Below are 19,340 nucleotides of genomic sequence, written 5' to 3' on the forward strand. Positions count from 1 at the left end.
CCCTGCACAGCTCTGGGCAGCCTTCAGACCACCTGGAGGGCCACAGCACAGAGCTCTTGCCAGGGGCTCTTCTCGGGCCCTGGGGTAATTGTGGGGCAGGAACAGGAATATTCCTGAACCCATTCCTCAGATCACACAAGTTGTGCTGGGCCAGGAGGTGGCTTGGTCTCCATGCTCCTGTGTCACCAGTCTGGGTCACATGTATGGGTGCACTAATCCATTCCACTGGGATTTCCTGGAGACCCTGGCAAGTCCCTAAACCTCAGGATTCCCAGTTTCCTTATCTGTAAATTAGGGATGCGGAAACACCTAAGGAAAGCATTCAATGGGTCCTAGGACAGAAAGTGCTGAGGTTTTTATAGTTCCTGTTCTGCTTTGTTGGCAGCAGCAGTGCCCCTCACTTAGAACTTCTATGGGGGTCCAGCCACCTTAGCGCCCACACTCTCCAGCCTGCTGGTCCCTCCTCAGGAGCTCCCAGGCCATCAATCGCAACAATCAGTGAGAGGGTAGATCAAGGGGGAGGGAGGCCAGCCTGAGGCGCCCCGGAGGATGCCAGTCCCTGATCTTAAGGGGCCAGCTTAGGGTCAGGGGTCACTAGGGCCGTGGCCAGCCAGCCGGGAGTTTGTGGAGGAGCTCTCTCGCCCCTACGAAGGCATCTCTCTTCCTTCGAAAGCACTTCCTTGGCCAGCGCCTGCCGCTTGGAACGTCTCCACCCTTCAGACCAGACACCAGCACGCAGCCCCCCAGCCCTCCCCGCGGGCCCTCCCGACCGTGGTGGCAGATTTTGCCCTCCTTCTCTAGGCCGAGGGCCCCTCCTTCGGCCCTGGGGTCCACTGGACAGCTCTGCGGGACCCCTCCCTCTCCGGGCCTCAGTTTCCTCATTGAAATCCTCAAGAAGACCTGGCTCTTAGGCTCAGACGGCCTACGCCCCTCCTCCAAGCCGCGGCCGTTCCGGGTCACTGTGTCCGGCGGGGAGGGGTGTCGTTTGGCAGCCCCACGCGCGACCCCGAGAAGACCGCGAGGCCCCGGGCTCACGCGGAGCCATGTCGCAGCGGGAGCGGGGGCCCCCGGCTCCTGCGCACGGCGCGCACACCGGCGCCCTAACGGGCCCTCGCGCGGGGCCCGGCGGCGGCGGCCCCACCGCGCTCGCTTCCTCTCGGCAACGCGTCCAGCCGCTGCGCCCTCATTGGCCGCGCCCCGCAGCCGGCCATTGGCCCGCGGGCCCTGTTTTACATAGACCGCTCTGGGCCAATCGGCGCCCGGCGCCTACTTAACATGCACGCCGGCCGCCAGTCAGCGAGCGCGGGGGCCGGGCCACCACGTGCTGTTGCTAAGCTTGGGCTTCTAAATTGTTACTACCGCGGCCGGCCTATCGGAGCCGAGCTTCGCATCTGTCAACATTCTCGGTCTGGCCCGAGGCGTTCGGCCGGCTCCCATTGGCCCCGGCGCGCCCCAGCACCCGCCCCCGGAGCCCCAACGCCGGCCCCTATTGGCTGCGTCGGCCGCCGCTCGCCCTTATGTGTCAATTTGAGGGCCTGAGGCGGAGGGTGGCGGCCCAGCGCGCAGCGAGTCCGCGGGAGTCGGGGAAGTGGGGCCGCCGGGCGCGCGGGGCGAGCGGCGAGCGGAGCCGGCCGGAGCGGGCCGGGCAGCAGCCGCCGCCGTCCCGGAGCGCGTGGGCGGGCGGGCGGGAGGATGGAGCTGAATTCCCTGCTGATCCTGCTGGAGGCGGCCGAGTACCTGGAGCGCAGGGACCGAGGTAGCGCCCGCGCCCCTTTGTGCGCCGGGCCGCGGGCGGGCGGGCGGCGGCGGGGCCGGGGCCGGGGCGGGGGCCCGCTGACCGCGCCGTCTGTCCGCAGAGGCCGAGCACGGCTACGCCTCGGTGCTGCCTTTCGACGGCGACTTCGCCAGGAAGAAAACAAAGGCGGCCGGCCTGGTGCGCAAGGCCCCGAACAACAGGTACCGCCCCCCGCGCGGCCGCCCCTCGCCTCGCCTCCGGCCCGGGGCCTGAGCTCACCCCTTCGTAGCGTCCTCCCCTGGCCCGAATCCCCGGCCCGCAACCCGGCCGCCGCCGTGCTTCCCGGCGGCCAGCCTGGAGGAGGAGGCGCGCCCGGGCCGCGGCTGCAGCCCCGCCCGGCCGGCCCCGCCCGCGCCGTCGCCATCTTCCCGCGGCCGCGCCTCCTCGGCCTCTCGCGTAAACAGTGCCACGCGTACAGCGCCCGCCGCCCGGGGTCTCCTCCCGCAGCCGCTCCCCGCCCCCAAGTTGTTCTGGACTTCTCCGGGCAGGAAAAAAGTTGTCAGTGGGCGCTGGCCGGTACCCCGTGGATCCGGGGAAACTGAGGCTCGGTGCAGAGCAACGTGGGCCTGCCTGCCCTGACCTCTGCTCGCCGCGGGTGGGTGGGCCGCATCTCTCCGACAGTCTTCAAGGGCCGAGCCTACTTCTGGACTGAGCCCCATACCCCCAGGTCACTGGACAAAGAAGGTGCCCAGAGGCCCTGCCCTGGGCCCCCAGCCCTCCCTTGGTGCCCACCACTCTCTGCCCAACGTCTTGACACAAGTGAAACTGCAGCGACAAGTGTAGGGGTCCCCTTTTTTGGGATAGGAAGCCCTTTTTACCAGGGCCAGAAGAGGGGCAGGCTGCTATGCAAGAGCCCCTCCTGTTGCCAGCAATCCCCCCCTCCTTGTATCTAGGCTGCAGAAGCCTTACGGCTGGGATGCACATCCCAGGGTGGAGTGTGGGGACCCTCAGCTAGGGTTCCCTTGGGGTTCCACTCTCCTGGCTGTCATAGGACTGCAGCACACCTGGCACTGCCCAGGGGCCGCTTTGGCCCCAGACCATGTCACCAGGCTGGGAGCTGCGATTGCAGGGGGCTTCAGGGCCCCTTGGCAGAGGGTGCGGCTCATTCCTGTGGCCTGCCTGTTCTTGGGAAACAGAAAGGCTGGCACAAGGACCAATCTCCTGTGACGTCTTGGCGCCCTGGGCCTGGCAAAGAATTGGTTGGGTCTCATCTGCCCTGGCTGGACATGCCTCTGAGTCCCAGCCCCTGCTCCCCTGCTGGGGACAGTTTGGGAAAGGACATGAGTGTGCGGAGGGTGGGGGGGTGGGTACGACTGCCTCAGGCCTCCTCAGTGAGCTAGCCAGGCTCCTGCTGCTGGCTCTTGCTGTCCCCAGTGCCCAGCCACCCATGGAAAACTCTGGGACGTGACCTTGGACTCCCATGGCATGGGGTCCCCAAAGCTGATCACCAGAACCGTAGTTAGGCCTCTCCAAGTGCTTCCTGTGTACTAAGTTTTTAATGCACGTGCTAATTAATATTGACCCAAGCCCATGAAGAAGATATTATTTTTATCTCCATTTTTGGGTGGAGGAAACTGAGGCATAGAGAGGTTGAACTCCTTGTCTGGGGCCACCCTCTCACCTCTGGGACTTCTGTTCTGAGGTGGGGCACTGGCCTTCTACATTCTGCCGGGATGGAGACCTTGAGGGTGCCAGGGAGGGACCTAGAGGGTCTCCCGGGCCCGGGTGCACCTCCCTGCTGGCTCCTCTGGGCAGAGCCTGACCCCACCAGTGCCTGAGGCACTCCAGGGCTCACAGAGATGGCTCCTCAAGGCAGTCCTGGCCTGGAGGATCCCGGGCTCTGACTTGGCAGGGCAGCCCCACGCCTGCAAGGCTCTGCAACTGCTAGCACAGTTGGGCCTAGGCTGCAGGGTGGGCAGTGGGGCAGGAGGGCAGCATTTGGGGCAGCAGCCCCAGTAGTTGCCAGGGCTTTAGGACGGACTTTCAGGAGCAATGGTTCAGCAGGAGGCGACTAGAGCCAGCCTGCTGGGCGTCAGGTCCTATAGGAAAGTGGACAGAAGAGAAGCTATCTCAAGGGGTTAAAGTGAGGACCTAGCCAGGCGATGCCAGGAGTGTGCTTAGTATAACCCCAGGGGGTTGTCCCACCTCTCCCCAGGCTACCACAAGAAGCATGGCCCCAGGACAGGGTGCTCCTGGGACCTGAGAGAGGACTCTCCCTAGAAGGCTGCCATGGGTATCTGGACCTGGGAGGAGCCCCAGGAAGGACTTTGGGCCCGCTCCGTCCCCTGGCTGCCCCTCTTCCACCAGGACGGGGTCCAGCCCAGCCTGCGAGGGGGCAGGCAGGCAGGCTTCTCTATGTTAAAGGACACTCACTGGCCTCTCCCTGCTTCACAAGTGAGCAGACCTACGGACCCACACTGTCCAGCTGAGGTTCAGGCTGGCAGGAAGCTGGATGGCTGTGCCCCTCCTGGCCCTGGCCAGCCTTGGCAGAGGTTCTGAGGCTCCTTGCCCAGCCCATGTGACCAGCAAGCCCTCGAGGTCCCTGGAACCTGGGTCTGGAGCCTCTCCTGAGGCTGCACAGGGAGGCCCAGAAGCTGGCTGCCCCAGTGGGAGGAGGGGAGGTCTTGGGCCGAAATTCGCTGTGGTGGGGCCACGAACCATGGCCGGTGGCAGAGGCAGGCAGGATGGGCAGGCACTCTGGCCTGAGGGGTGGGGACAGGAGACATCTAGTCCTGAATTCCTGGAGCAGGAGAGAGTGAGCGCAGGCAGCCAAAGATCAGCAGAAGTGCCAGGAAGGAGTGAGGGGTGGAGGGCACAGGGCTCGGTCTGTGTGCGCCCCGAGGTGGCCTGGGCTCTCTGCTCACACCTGAGGCAGCCCGGGAGGCCTCTGCCTGGACTGAGAGGGTGACCTGGAGCTGGGAGCCTGGCCCCACAGCCTCGCTGTCCTGCAGGGTCAACTCTGGTGCTGCTCACTGCAGTGCTCGGGGCCCTGTGCCCCTGTCTGAAGGGGTCAGATGGGTAGGACTTGAGCAGCAGATGGGGCCACTGTCCCCAGAGAGGCTAAGCTCGGGCCCAGGGCGGCCAGTCCTGCCAGACCAGGGCCTGAGGGAAGTGGAAGGGCCAGCCTTGGTCTCCCCGCTGTCCACTGGCTCAGGAAGCATCCCCATCTCAGAGGCCCCCTTGTGGGCTGATCCCTCGTGAGCTGGGTCCACTCTGTCCCTGAGTGTCCCCATTGGTATGATGGGCTGTGATCATGCGGGTGTGTAAACTGACAGGGTGGGCATGGTGTTCTGGCTGGGGAAGTCTAGACAGGACCGCCCATGTCCCAAAGTCCTGGCTTCTGTGCTCACTTGCAGTTGGCCCTTTGTGGCAGCCTGTGTGACTCCAAGGACACTGCTGGCCTTGGGGAGTGGGCAGCAGAAAGGCTGGTGGCTCAGTGCCCGGGCAGCCTTGGGAGTACAGGGTGGATCCGCCCCAGGACCAGCCATTGCTGGTTGTTGGGCCTCGCCCGCTTCTGCTGGAAGGGGACTTGGACCCTCCTGCTGGCCAGAGCCCTCACGTGCCTCACTAGGTGAGCTGGGCAGCCCAGGGCACCCCTGGCCACAGCTGCACCTCTCTGTCTCCTGTCCGTGTCATGTGGTGAGAGGTCCCCCCAGCCTTAGGTCAGCAGCTGCTGACCTGCCCCAGTCCTCCCTGTCCTGGGCCATTCTGGGGCCTAGACCCTCCCCCACCATCTGCAAGGTCCCTGAGTAGAGCCTGGCTCCTGTGCTCTGGTGGCTGGGCAGCGGAGTGAGCTCTGTCTTTCTGTCTCTCTAAACAGGTCTTCACACAATGAACTAGAAAAGCACAGGTAAGCAACCCCTTGTCCCCCACCCCCGTCCCCCATGTGAATTGTCTGACATGTCCCACCCACACTTCTGCTGAGGGGATGCTGCGTCCATCCCCCCCTGTGTCCTGGGTATGGCTGATGGTGCTGCCACGTTGTGCCTTCGTCTTGGGAAGTGTCAGTCTTGCAGGAGGAGGCCGGGCTCTACTCTCAGGCTTCCAGCCTGGGAGGCAGGGGCAGGGGCCCAGGCCCTGCCATTGGGAGCTCAGCCTGGGGTCCAGAGCCAAGTAGGGGTCAGGGACTTGGGACAGGGTCCCTTGCATTGTAGGTCAGTGAGGGTCAGCTCCCTGGAGGAGGAGATCCATCCACTTTGGGGTGTCTGAGCCCCTTCGGGAGCAGCTCTTAGCCCTTGGGATGCTGGCCTCCATCCAAAACGGTTCAGCAGTCTTGGTCTGGGGCCCCCTGCACCCTGGGGCCTGCCTTCCAAGGAGCTGGAGTCTTGTCTGTGGGGCAGTGGGATGGGCAGCCAGTCCCAGGTCATGGCGGGCCTGGTGGGAAGCTCTGGCCCAGGGCAGGACCCAGGGGAGCCCATATCAGGCCCACCTGCTGACTGCAGGACCGAGTCTGCTCTGGGTCCTCCTGTGAGGAACAGGGACCTGCGGTGAGAAGCGAGAAGGGCAGCATGGTGGCCCAAGGATGGTTTCCCCTCTAGCCCAAGTCAGCTCCGGATTCCTCCTCTGGCTGGTCCTGGCCTAGCTGCTCCGGCTGCAGGCCTCGCTCTGCCCACGGGGCTCTGCAACCTTGGACCTGCCCTGCAGTGAGGATGAGGCACAGGCAAGTTCGGCCCCTGTGGATGGGTGCCTTTGTGGCTGATCTCAGCGGGGCTGGTGGAAGCCATGGGTGGGTACAGAGGCCCCGAGGGCAGAAGCCCTGATACCAGGACCAGGGGTGACCCCCCAAAGGATGCTGGGTGGTAGCTTTCTCCTGACCTTTGCTCCCATCTGAGAAATGGGCCAGTTCTTCTCTCCATTTTTGGGCTGGAGTGTGGGTGTGGGGGTCTGGCCTGCTGTGGGAAGTTTGGTGCTGGGCCAGTTCTCTCTGTCCCCTCCCACCACCACATCTACGCCCACGGGAGCACCAACTTCCGCTCCCCTGAGATCCAGGCCTCTGTTGGGCGGGCGCTGGGCAGGGACAGAACGCCGTGTTCTCTGGAGGAGCCACACTTCCTGGACTGGTCCTGTGTGTTTGAGGGGTTCCTGAGAGGCCGTGGGGGTGGGGCAAGTGCAGGTGCCCAGAGAGCCAGGCAGACCCTGGAGTTGCTCCCAGGCCAGAGAGGTGGCCCTCATTGACCTGGACCCAGAAGACTGGGCGGTCGTGTGGGGGTGTTTTGGGGACAGCTTCCTCAGGGTGGTGCCTGAGAGGACAGCCCCTCAATGTGGACAGATAGAAGGGGGATGACGTTGAGAGGGGGGTGGGTAGTAAGGGACTGGCAGCCTGTGGAGGAGGACAAAGGCTGGCCTTTGACCCCGTAACTGCCCCTTGACCCTGGCCTTGGTTTCAGCAACCTTGTCTCAGAGCCCGCCTTAGGCTGGGCCTCATGGGTCCCTTTTGAGACACACAGGTGGGATGGGTGGGCAGCCTGGGATCTCTGTGCACACCCCTCAAGCCCAGGGAAAGGGACTCTGTTCCTGGCTGGCCAATTGGCAGGTGTAGGCAGCCCTGAGGAGCCCACAGGCCTGGAGCAGGGACCTGCTTGGTCGGGACCTCGGTCATGGCTCTACCTGTGACTGCCCGATGCTGATGCCGGATGCCTCTGGCCACAGGAAGGGCTGTGTGCTGTCCCAAGGAAGGAAGGAAGCACCTGGCTGGGTCACCCGGCCAGCCCCCAGGGAGGCAGGCCCTGGACATTGCCTTTGCTGGAGGTGTGCCCGCCTTGGGCCTTTGGGCCTTCCCCTTGCCTGTGCTCTCAGCCAGCCGTGTGCCTCCTCCCCTTCCTCCCTTCGCAAACAGCAGCTCCAATGGGTCTGCTAGGGCCAGTGCTCAGCTAGTGACCCTGGGGGTCTGGGGGTCATGGGAGCCAGGTGTTCCTTGGCAGGATGGTCCCCCTGGGTCCAGCTCCAGGCTTTAGCTTTTGCATGTGTTGGGGGAGGGGGTCCTCAGTACCCCCCTGCTGTGGCAGGGCCTATCCTGAAGTTGGGCCCCTGCCCACCCTTCCCCAGCGTGGAGATGGTGGTCTAGGCCCTGGGTGCATCCCTCTGGGGGAGGCCTGCAGCGCAGCTGCCCCGAGCAGCTCAGGCCTCCCTGTGTGCTGCTGGCCCCCTCTGCCTGATGCAGCCCCATGCGGCCTTTATAAACCTCACAACGGCTAGAAAATGCAGGTGAGCAAAAAGGGAGAGTGGGGCTACGCTTCTCATCCCACCCCCAAGGGGACTACCATTCCTTCGAGCGCTGGGGGACCCAGCAGGAGCTCTGGATCCTCGGAGGAGGAGCAGGGCCTGTGGCAAGGACTAGGCTGCAGCTAGCTGCTCAAGATGGGAGCTGCTGTTAGGACTAATGGCAGCGATTCCCAGAGGCAGGTTCTGCCTCCTCAATCTACACAGAGTTCCTTTGGGAAGTGGTGGGTTTTCAAAGCTCCCAGGAATGCTGGGGACAGCCGTGAGGCACTGGCAGAGGGTCTGGGGCACTGTAGCGGCTTCAGAAAAGGGTTTACCGAGAGCCCAGCGCTGCCTCAGGCTGTGGGGCCTTGGCACCCTCCTCCAGCTCCAGGGAGGCTGTGGGGATGCCCACTCCCCACAGGAGTGGGACACGGACTCAGGGTAGGGACATGCCCAGGCCCCAGCAGCTTGCAGTCCTGTCTGAGTGCCCTCCTGGGTTGGGTGGATATGCTGTCTAGTGTTAAACATTGCTTGGGTATAGTCCGATGTCCTAGCAGTCTGTTCATGTACGTCACGGATGCTCATGGACCACCCCTGTACCCTACTCCAGAGACAGCTGTCCTAGGCAGCTAGGAGGCCTCGCCTGCATCCTCCTCCTTCTCCACGTGGGTACTAACTTGGATACAAAGGGGACCTTGGTATCCGCTATTTCCTAACTTGACCTTTCACCTGACACCGCGTGAGCACTGTCCCCGTGTCCCTGCGCTCTCTACCTCCTCGTCCAGGTGCCCGTGCAGGACACGCGGCCACACTGCAGGGTTCTTAGCGTGGCCCCTGGTTAACACAGATGCTGCTGCAGTGAACGTTGGTAAACGCAGTCTCTGCATCCCTGTGGGGCTGTTTTTGTGGGACCAAAATCCTAGAAGTAGAAATGCTGGTCAAGGGTTTGAATCGCTGCAGTGGCTTCAGAACTGCCGTCCTGTTGCTCTCCCACCAACGAAGCCCGCACTCCTTTCATTTCAGCCCAAATTAGTCACTCCCAGTGAGTTTTCTGCTGCCGGGTGACTGTGAGTTGGAGTCAGTTCTGTGTTGGAAGAGCTGTCTGTGTTCTGCAGCTTGCCTGTTTGTGTTCTTTGCCCGTTTTCCCGTTAAGATATTCTTCTTTTTTTTTTGATGTGTATGAGCTCAAAATGTCATGAATACTAACCGTTTGTCTTTTATATGTATTGCAAATATTTTTCTACTGTTATTTGTCTTTTAGCTATGTTTTTTCTTTCTTGTACAAATGTGTCTTTTTCTGATTGTAAAAGTAATATGTGGTTTGTTTTAGCATAGAAAACCTGGAAAATACCAAAAACAAAAAGAGCACAAAGCCAAAGAAATAAACGTTGCCAACCGCCTCACCTGGAGACGCATGCTTCCTGCTCTTCATTGTGTCATGTTGAGTCTCTTGTGTGCGTCTGCTGTTTTTATTTTTTTAAACAATATTGCGTCGCTTGTCACAAAGGTGGTTCTGTATGCTGATTTTTTCGCTTAACATTCATGATGCGAAAACACAGAATACACTAAAATGATGATGTGGTTGTCTCTGGGTGGTGGTATTTGGGGGTACTTTTCATTTATTTTCTTCTTCCTGTTGATTTGCATCTTCTGATTTTCCGCAGAGCTCACGTACTGCGTATGTAATCAAACGGTAGATTCTAAGAATTGCCATATGTTATAGAATGAGTGGGTGAGGGAACCCTGCTTTCCAACTTAGCTCAGGTGGTGGGACCGTGGGGCCCATTGTGGAAGGGGGTGCGAGCCCCTCCTTGAGCACAGAGCTGTGCTCCTCGGTGCAGCTCTGCCCCTCCCACCCCACAGTTCCTGGCCCCATTCTCAGTGGGGCGGCCGGAGTGCTCACCCCCTCAGAGGCGAGGAGGCTGAGGTTCCCTGGACTCTGAGTGGTCGTGCAGTGATGGCCTGGGACCCGGAAGTGTGAGTTTGGGAGCCCATCGGTGTGCCCCCTTCCCCAGCCCCTGTGTCCCTGTGGGAGTAGGGGCTCGTCTCTGAAGATCCTCCACATCGAGGGACAGTCTGGAGCCTCCTCACACGCAGGTCCCCAGAGCCCAGGCTATTCAGGCCCCAGCTCTGCGTGGCCCTTGGCCAAGCACAGCCTTCGTCCCATGTCCAGGACGTTCTTAAAGTCTGACTTGGGTTCACCTGGAGAACTTTTAGGCCCCAGAGTGCGATGGGCTGGGGTGCCCGTTGGGGAGGTGGTTTGTCATTGGGGTACTATGTGGATATGGGTGACAGACTAGGGCCATGGGTGGCAGTGCAGTCAGCCCTCCTCCTGCAGGGTGGGGCTGTTATCACCACTCTGCAGACGGGCTCCTGCCTCCCACCCAGCTGTCCCTTCCCTCCCTGGGCTTTGGGTACCCCCTCTGTCCAAAGAGAATAGCAATCCCTGCCTGCTTTCCTCCCAGGGTCCCTAAGGCTAAGTGAGACTGTGGACTTGCTGGGGCTTTGGGACATAGGGAACAGAGATGAGGTGGGACAGCAGTGTGGCACTCGCTGGAGGAGGAGCATGCGCCAGCATTGGCGATAGCACAGCAGTCAGGCAGCAGGTTGTCAAAGACACAGAGAAAACCTCCTACCCCTTGTCCTTGCAGTTCTTCTCCTAAAAGCTTAGCCTAAGCAGAGCATTGCAGTTCAGAAACAACCACGGCAGCCTGCAGGGGCTCTGGTGCCCTCGGATGCTGAGGCACGTGGATCATGTGGACGTGGCCGAGGCCCCAGGCCCTCACAGTGGCCAGAGTATGCTTTGGGGGTGAGCTTTAGCCACTCCCCTCTCCGTGATCTCCGCCAGTCTGCCCTCCCCAGATGAGATGCACCAGGAAAGGCAGCGTTTCTGCAAGGGCAGATCCCGGTCAAAGCCCCTTGCCTAAGGCCCCTATGTGGACAAATGCCACTGAGTCTTATGGCTCTAGTTTTGTGAAAAAACTGCATTCATCTGCATGAACAAAGGGACAAGATCTGGAATGAAGCAGTTCCCAAAGGGATTCCCGACTCGGGGTGGGAGGGACTGGTTCACAGCCTCCTTGGCCTGGATGGACTTGTGTTTCTATGGTGATGAGAGTGAGCAGAGAGCACCCTGCACTTGGTGAGGTGGGGGATGTGAACCTTGTCCGAGGCCCCTGGATCTCCGGAAACAGCCTGAGCGGTACCCTGCGCCGCCTCCACTCCCCGACCTTCTCCCAGTTGTCTCCCCTCCCCCTGGCCCCCTGGATTCCACTGTGGCGGGTGGTGACAGCAGGGTGAGCCAGGGCTCTTAGGCAGTCCCTGGCCGTGGCTCTCTGAGGCTCCAGGGGGCCATGGTAGGCTGGGTCCACACAGACCTCAGCCACAGGTCCTTTTCTTCTCCTGGGGCATCTCGAGGGCTGTGGGGTGCCGGGCTGCCCCAGGGGCCAGGGGCGCTGCTGGCCAAGTTGGGAAGGTAGCCCCAGAGAGGGACCCTCAGCAGGTCTTTGCAGGAGTCCAGCTGGCTGCCTTCTCCCCTCCCCCAGACCACTCTGCCTTCTCTGTTGCCCCTGCCATTGCCCCCATGGGCTGTGCTGCCCTGGCCTGATGGTTCTATTTCTGGCTCTTTCAGACGAGCCAAACTCAGGCTCTACCTGGAGCAGCTCAAGCAGCTGGTGCCCCTGGGCCCTGACAGCACCCGCCACACCACACTGAGCCTCCTGAAGCGCGCCAGGATGCACATCAAGGTGAGCAGGGCCACATCCCTAGCCACTGCCCTGGCCACCTCCCTCGGCTGACTCCAGCCTATCCCCATGTGCCCTGGGGGAGTGACCAGAGGGCCCAAGGATGGGGTGGGAGCTGCCCAGCAGGTGCACATCAGGCGCCTAGGCTCTCTGGTGGTTGGGGTATGTGCAGCAGCGGGAGCTGCTGAGGGTTGAAGAGGTCACGGGTGCATGTTGGGGTTTGTTGGTCAGTGGTGGGGGTGGGATGTAGCGGTGCCAGGCTGGGGGAGGTGGAAAGGGGTGACAGATCGCCCTCTGGGGCCCTGGGCTCTGAAGGGGCAGCAGCTGAGAGGAGAAGTGGGGCCAGGAGGGGAGGGGGTTCCTTCGATGCTATTGTTGTGAGGCCGACAGGAATTAAGTGGCCTAGTGGTGGGGGGATCTTCTGGGGTGGAGGGTGGGGGTTGGTCTCTAGGGGCTGGCAGTGGGGTATGGGCTGAGTGAAATGTTGCCCGGGGCAGGTTCCCAAGGCCTTTGGACTCAGATCTGCTAGTTTTGGGGTCTTGGGATACTTGGGCCACCCAGGGCGGTTCTCAACCCCTTCACAGGGTCCCTTGCAGGGCCCCCTGAGCCTGCACAGGCATGGGTACTCCCAGGCAGGATGGGAGGAGCTTAGAGAGATGCACAGCCTGTGCCCTGGGGCCCTCACAGAGCAGACAGCGTCTTAGCACACAGGAAGGTGTGGAGAAGGCGAGAGGGCAGGGTGAGGTGCTGCAGGCACAGGCTGGGTGAGGCCGCAGTGTGCAGGAACGAGCCACTATGGGCAGCGCTGTCCTCCAGGAGGAGGTACCAGCCCAGGGCTGGGTGGTGCTGTCCCAGGGTTTCAGGCCCACACATTACTTGGCCAAGCTGGCTGGTGACTGTGGGCCTTTTGGAGCTGGTCAGCAGATACAGAGCACAGGGCTGAGAGGTGGCACCAGTGTGACCACCTTTTGGGAGTAAGAAGCGGGTGCATCAGGCTTTTGGGGCTCACGCCATGTGGGGGATGGGAAAGGTGCCCTGCCCAGGCCTCTGTGCCCCAGTACCTGGTCCCTGTGTTGGGGAGGGCCTGACCGCCAGGCTCACAGCTCCCCCTACCCCCAGAAACTGGAGGAGCAGGACCGCCGGGCGCTGAGCATCAAGGAGCAGCTGCAGCGGGAGCACCGCTTCCTGAAGCGGCGCCTGGAGCAGCTATCGGTGCAGAGCCTGGAGCGCGTGCGCACAGACAGCACAGGCTCTGCAGTCTCCACAGACGACTCGGAGCAAGGTGGGGACATGGGGGCAGCCCTCACCAGTCCTTTGGGCACATACTTCATCCAGCCACTAGGTGGGAAGCTAGGAGGGTGGGGCTGGCCAGGGAGGTGGCCTGGGGAAGGGGTGGGGATGGCAGCAGTGGGTAGCAGATGCCCATGGGACAGTGTGTCCCTGGCACTGTCCAAGTACCCTGCGTACAGTGGCAGAAGTGATGGGATGACGAGGGCGAGGCACAGAGGCCAGGTCATGTGCCCCTGTGAAGGTCAGAACCTGGCTCAGGCTGGGCAGTGTGCTTTGGGGTCTGTGTTCATAACAGATCTGCAGACTAGGAACCCTGTCTTTCCCTGCACCCCAGCGACAGGCTCTGACTTTGAAAGGAGCCCTGGCTTGCACCCTCACAGTGTTTGACCCCATCCCCTCTGTTCTGGGTCTCCCCAGAAGTGGACGTAGAGGGCATGGAGTTTGGCCCCGGCGAGCTGGACAGTGTTGGCAGCAGCAGTGACGTGGACGACCAGTACAGCCTGCAGAGTGGTGGCTGCAGTGACGGCAGCTACGGGCCCCCCTGCCGGCGGCCTGGTCGCCCCAGCCTCTCGTAGGCCTGGTGCCCTCTGCTCCTTGGCCCGCCTGCCTGCCTGCCTGGCCAAGTGTGTCAACCCTCCAGTCCTCGCAAGCCTCTGCACAGGCCCACTGCTGTGCCATTCTGGAAGCTCCAGCTGCCACCTGGGCTGCCCGCCTCCGCCCGCCTGCCGGTCAGGGCCCACCGCGCCGCCCGCCCCTCCCAGCTGGACAGGGACCCCTGCAGGGAGGCGGGGCCCAGCTCTCACATCCCGGAGCCCAGCGTAGCCGCCCACGGTCTGTTCTCAGATTCCTAATCATTCCAGAAGTATTAAATATCATTGCTGCAAACCTCGGCGGGCGCCGTGTGAGGGGCTTAATGACCACTGCGGGGAGCTCAGACCCCAACCCTGGATCCCAGGACCGAGGAAGGAAGGAAGGCGTGGCTCTCCGTCCATCCATCTGTCCATCTATCTGTCGGTCCACGTAGGCTCCTGAGGCATGGACAGAGGGATCCATGAAGGGCGGGACTCGGGTGAGCACCCTGGGACAGGTGGGCGGAGAGGGGCCCTTGCACCCCACTGGTGTCGGGAGCCAAGGCTGGATTCCTGGGGTCAGGCTGGGCTCCTGGGGTCAGGCCGGGCCACCCCACACCAAGCTGGGCGGCTTCTGCTCTGTTAGGTCCCTCAGATGTACACACGCACACGCCTAGGCACACATGCCCATCTGCACACGCACCCACACACACGTGCACACACACACACACACACACACACACACACGATCACCAGATCCAGAGATCCCAGCACCCACAGGGCACATGTCCTGGGGTGATTGGCCGTCAGGGGTCACCTGGGCTAATGCTGGCTCCTGGCCTCTGCCTGGCTCCCCTTCTCCCCCCCAGCTCACCTGCCCAGGCTGCACAGGGCAGGGGGCTTCTCCTCCCAGCAGGGCTGAGGTGTGCTGGGGGCCAGCGAGTTGATGCCACTGGGTTCTCAGGGGGCTTTCTTATCTCCCTTTTAAAAAAAAAGCAAAAAAAATTGCTGCACTGCCTAGCAGCCCAGAACAGGGCTCTGGGAGAGAGGCTTTTCCCAAAAAACAAACGAGAAGCATTTTTAAAAAGAGAAAAAAGCTCTAAAGACTCCCAGCCAAGTGACGTCAGCGTGTGCCGCCTCTATTTCCTGTAGGAGATTTTTGTACTCTATTTTCCTAGCCGTTGTTGCGTCCTTGTTTGCTGAGGGGTGGGAGCAACCCAGCATCTCAGGGACTCGTCTGTCTGTCACCGTTGTCCAAGTGTGCCTTGTGTCCCGTGTCTGGCCCCACCCCGACCACCACCACCAGCATCTCCCTCGTGGCTCACGGGACGTCCCCAGCCTGCCCAGCAGGTGCCCTCCTTCCCTCCTCTCCATAGGGCAGCCCCTCTCAGCAGCCACGGCTCCCTGGGAGTGAGAGACTGCTGGGCCAGGTTCTGTCACCTGGCAAGAGGGGCTGTGATCGGCCCCCCAGTGCTGCCCTCCCTGGCAGCTGGCAGGGACCTGCTGTGCATTCTGGCCTCCTAGTTGGAGGCCTGCTAACCAGAGAAATACGTTCTCCCCTGTACCCAGCTTGAACCCTCCCCGCTCCCCTAGCCTGGGGCGAGGGCTCCAGATTTCAGACAGTGGCAGCTCATAAAGACAACTGTTCACCCTGGGTGGTCAGGCCTGAGCATTAGGAGGCTTATTCTGGCCTTTTGTTCCCGATGTCCTTGTCCCTGGGGACCATACAGCAATATTTGGGTGGCAGGCTGTGGGGCTGACCTGCAGCAGTGACTGCCTCCCTCTCTGGTGCATTGTAACCAATTTCCAGATCGTGGGGGAAAATTCATGTTTATCTTTGGTCACGCCAACAGACACCCCAGGGTGGGTGGCCTACTGAGGCAGAAAGGGGTCCCTGGAAAAGCTCTGGCACAGAACCTGCCCTACGGGGCTCGGGATGTTGGATGAAGAGCAGGCTTGTAGGGACACAGTGCGTGGAGCTGGGGAGACTGTCCAAACGGCTTGTTGGTGTTTGCAAGGAAAACTGTTCTGTCAGCATCTCCTTGCAGCTCCACTGGGGTGTGGAGTGCCCAGTAAGGGCTTCTCCTGTCTGCTTGAGCATGTCCACTGAGCGTTCCTTGCGAGCACCCCAACACCAGCTGAGCATGGCGGGAATGCCTGTGTTTGAGAGCCTGCTTCAGGAGACACAGTACCAGGCCCTGGGATGGTCTGTGTGCTGAATTTTTAAAGCATCAGGTCCCTGCCCCACCCCCCAACACCTGGGGGAGGTTCTGCTCCCACCTCTCGCCAGCAGAATCCTACGCAGGTGGCCACTTGTGGCCCTTAGTCAAACTTCCTGGCAGCTCAGCCTATAGCTTTTCAGGCCGTGGTTCCCAAGTGGGCTGGGGAGTTGGCCTCCCTGGCCACCCAGGGGTGCTGTGGTCCCAGATGCCCTCCTTGCCACCAGCAGATATGTGAGGGGTAGTCCTTGGGGGTCAGGTTCTGGTGCTAGGAGTTACTCACACATCCATCCGCCCTCCCTCTGGCTCCCTGCCATTTGCACAGGTGGCCACAGGGACCCAGACAGGGCCCTGCTGAGGCAACGCTGGATTGTTAAGAACATATCTGAGCATTGTGAGGTCTGTAGAAAGCAAATGGGATCAGGACAGGGCCATTGGGGTGCCTGTGCCCTCTGTCCATGTGCCCTTCCATGCCCATGTGGGCCACTGTGGCACTCGGTGGCCGAGATCCTGGAAACCCCAGGCTCAGGTTTGGGTTCCCACCCTCACTAGGAGGTGGCCCCCACATGCCAGGAGACTACCACCCCGGTGCAGGCCTAGCTAGCTAGGGAGGCTGTAGGAAGGCTTCCCTTCCTCGGAACCCTGGGCCCCCCTCTGCAGATGGGGTCTTGGAGGCATGGTGCCCAAGCCTGGTTTCCCAGGTGGATTCCTAACTATGGCCCCCTTTTCTGCCCCAGACAATCTCCATCTGCTGGATGTGGCAGGCTTCCCCCACTCCCTCACCCTTGTCCCTCTCTAGGCCAGCTAACCTGGGGCCCTCTCCCCACTGCCCGGCACACAGGACTCTGACCCCTGGCCACATCTAGGGCAGTAGGGCAGGTTCTGTGCCGGAGGCTGGGGCTGCCCAGAGGGCCTGGTGCTGGCCAGGTGGGTGCATTACAAGATCCTTGCTGGAGAGAGATGGGCCACCCACCCGCCTGTTCACCGGGAGGGACTGTGCTGTACCATTCTGTCTTTGTAATATAAATACAGATTTTTATACCTCACCCCTCTGGCTTCTAGTTCTTTCCATCTCCGTGTTTGGCTCTCCTCCCCTCACCCTCCTTAGGGAGCCTGAGCCCACTGGTGGCCTCGGTGGCCCTCACTGCCCTGCCTACAGCCTCTGCTTTCTGGGAGGCTCGAGAGACCACAGTCCTACCCCACCTGCCGGCTAGCCACTGCTGAGACCCCACCATCTACACCATCTACAGCTGGACAGTCACACCTGGAGTTGAATGAAGGTGGAGGTCAAGGTGGAAGTCCCCTCCTGCCCACCTTGCTCCCCCTGCCTGTTTGCCAACCAGGAGCTCTTGCTGCCAGCATTGACTTTGCCCCTGGCCCTGGGGCTAGGGCATTGCTTCATGAAAACAGCTTAGCCCTTAGGGTGCTCCTTGTTGGCCAGGTGTCCTCAGCCAGGTGCCCTGGACCAGGTGACCTCAGCTTGCTTCCTTGTGCTTATGCCCTTTCTGCACAGTACCTGCTGGCTCTCAGGGATGCACTCTGAGACACCCTCCTTGGCCTTGTCCTCAGCGACCCCAGAACATCCCAGGCCCAGCCTCTGCCTCCTGCCCTGAGGACATGCTGTGCAGGGTGGGGGTGTGGAACAGGGTGCCCCCGCAGCGGGCAACCAGGGGATGAAATGCCCACCTCAAGTGATGAAGAGTTGGCTAGCCAGAGCAGGGCTTTCCTGGGAGCTCGGGGTTGCCATTACGGCCACGCAGCCACAGCACACTGGGGTGGCTCAACGAGACCCACAGGCAGGGTTTGGGGTGTCAGTGGGAGAGGATCTGCAGGGACTCCAGAGGGGAATCTGAGTTCCTCCTCCCTCCCAAAGCAGGCAGCAGTACTCTGGCCTCTGAACCTGTGTGAGTCCCCCTGGGCTCCCCTAGAAAACAAGGGATTTCCTACTGGGAATGCACCTGGGGCCTCTTAGCCACACTGGGGATTTGGGTGTGAATATAAATGGGGGCATTTGAATTCCAAATACTCCTATGACTTAAAGTCCCCACCACTTTTTATTGAGGGCATGAGGGCTCCAGGAGCTGTGCTAAGCACCTGACATAATTAGCCCCTGATGTCCTCACACTGGGCCCATCTCACAGACAGGAAACTGAGGCTCAGGGTAGGTACCCACCTTCCCCAAGTGGGCCTGGGACCCAACCCTGGTCCTCTGTGAAGACCCTCTTGCTGCAAATTCCATCTCCATATTTCAGGCTTGGATTACAGCAAGCACCCCCAAAGTGAGACATCTGCCTCTGTCTCAACCCTCCACCCCATGCTCTTCTTGGCAGCCAGAATGACTTCAGTGATCTTGTTGGCCCCTAGCACCTCCAGGATTAACCCAAGTGCCTGCTCTCTTCCCATTGGCTCCTATGTCTTCAACTAGGCCTACTCCCACCCTTGCTGCCCTCCGTCCCTCTGCACTCACCACCCCCTCCTCAGCTCACAGCTCAGCTGGGCCACCTCCTCTGGGAGGTGGCCCAGAGTCTCCTACACCCCTTCCTGGTACATTTTTGCAGGGATTATGGCCTTCCAAATCAGGTGCTGGTCTAACCTGGGCTAATCAGCTGCAGGGCCCTTTCCATGCTGTTTCCTCTCCTCCAGTCCCTAACCAGGCCAGGCCCCATGCACGCCAGCCCCACAGGGATCTTTCCAGAATGTGAACGGGATTATGCCACTTACCTGTTTAGCTCGCAGTGGCTCTCAAGGTCTCCTTCCTCTTGGCCTTCTGCCTCCTCAGCTCATCCTGAGGCCCTTTTTGAGACCCTGCCCCCTTCTTCCCACAGGCCTCTAAGCATCCTCCCACAACTACCCCCACCTCCTGTCTGGCCATCTTGGTGAGCTCCTGACCCCAACCGGATTCTGAGTTTGAGGATTGAGTTTTCACCTTTATCGCATGAATGTCAAAGCGATGGAAGACAAACTCACTATACTCCCACCCTCCTCCAACCCCACAGTATAAGTGGTATCTTCTGTTTTCTTCCGAATAGGAAGGATTAATACAAAAAAGTTCCACTTTCTTGCTCAGTTGGAAACTGAGTCATCCAGACTTGCTCTCTCTGTCCATCAGCCCCAGGGTTCTGTTCTGAAGGTGGCTCTCTGCCCCTGCACGCTCTCATGTCACCCTGAGCCATCTGGCTCCTCCTCTCCCCAATGCATGGGAGCCTCCTTGCATCTCTCGCTTGCCTCCTTTTTGTCACTTTTGTTACTGCAGAATCAAGCTTCTAACACGTGTCTGAGAATGTCACTCCTCTGCTTAGAAACACCCCACTCCCCGTTAATTGAAGCATGGAGTCCTGCCGCCATCACTGAAAACTACATCTAAAAACAAACGATCTTTAATATCAGACTACAGTTTAAACATACCTGAAAACACATCATCCAAAACCTAAAGTACTTTTTTTTTTTTTGAGGAAGATTAGCCCTGAGCTAACTACTGCCAGACCTCCTCTTTCTGCTGAGGAAGACTGGCCCTGAGCTAACA

The 19,340-nt window shown here is 60.7% G+C and overlaps 1 protein-coding gene across 1 annotated transcript; it reads left to right on the forward strand.

Moving 5' to 3' along the window:
- Positions 1-1,543: 1,543 nt before the first annotated feature.
- Positions 1,544-16,863, forward strand: MXD4 (MAX dimerization protein 4). The gene is made up of 6 exons (XM_023638508.2): positions 1,544-1,756; positions 1,857-1,956; positions 5,616-5,645; positions 11,628-11,742; positions 12,859-13,021; positions 13,447-16,863. The coding sequence occupies exons 1-6, from the start codon at positions 1,693-1,695 to the stop codon at positions 13,602-13,604; spliced, it is 630 nt and encodes a 209-aa protein (XP_023494276.1). The 5' UTR covers positions 1,544-1,692; the 3' UTR covers positions 13,605-16,863.
- Positions 16,864-19,340: the final 2,477 nt, after the last annotated feature.

This window comes from Equus caballus, chromosome 3 (genome assembly GCF_041296265.1).
Source record: "Equus caballus isolate H_3958 breed thoroughbred chromosome 3, TB-T2T, whole genome shotgun sequence".
Classification (NCBI taxonomy): Eukaryota; Metazoa; Chordata; class Mammalia; order Perissodactyla; family Equidae; genus Equus; species Equus caballus.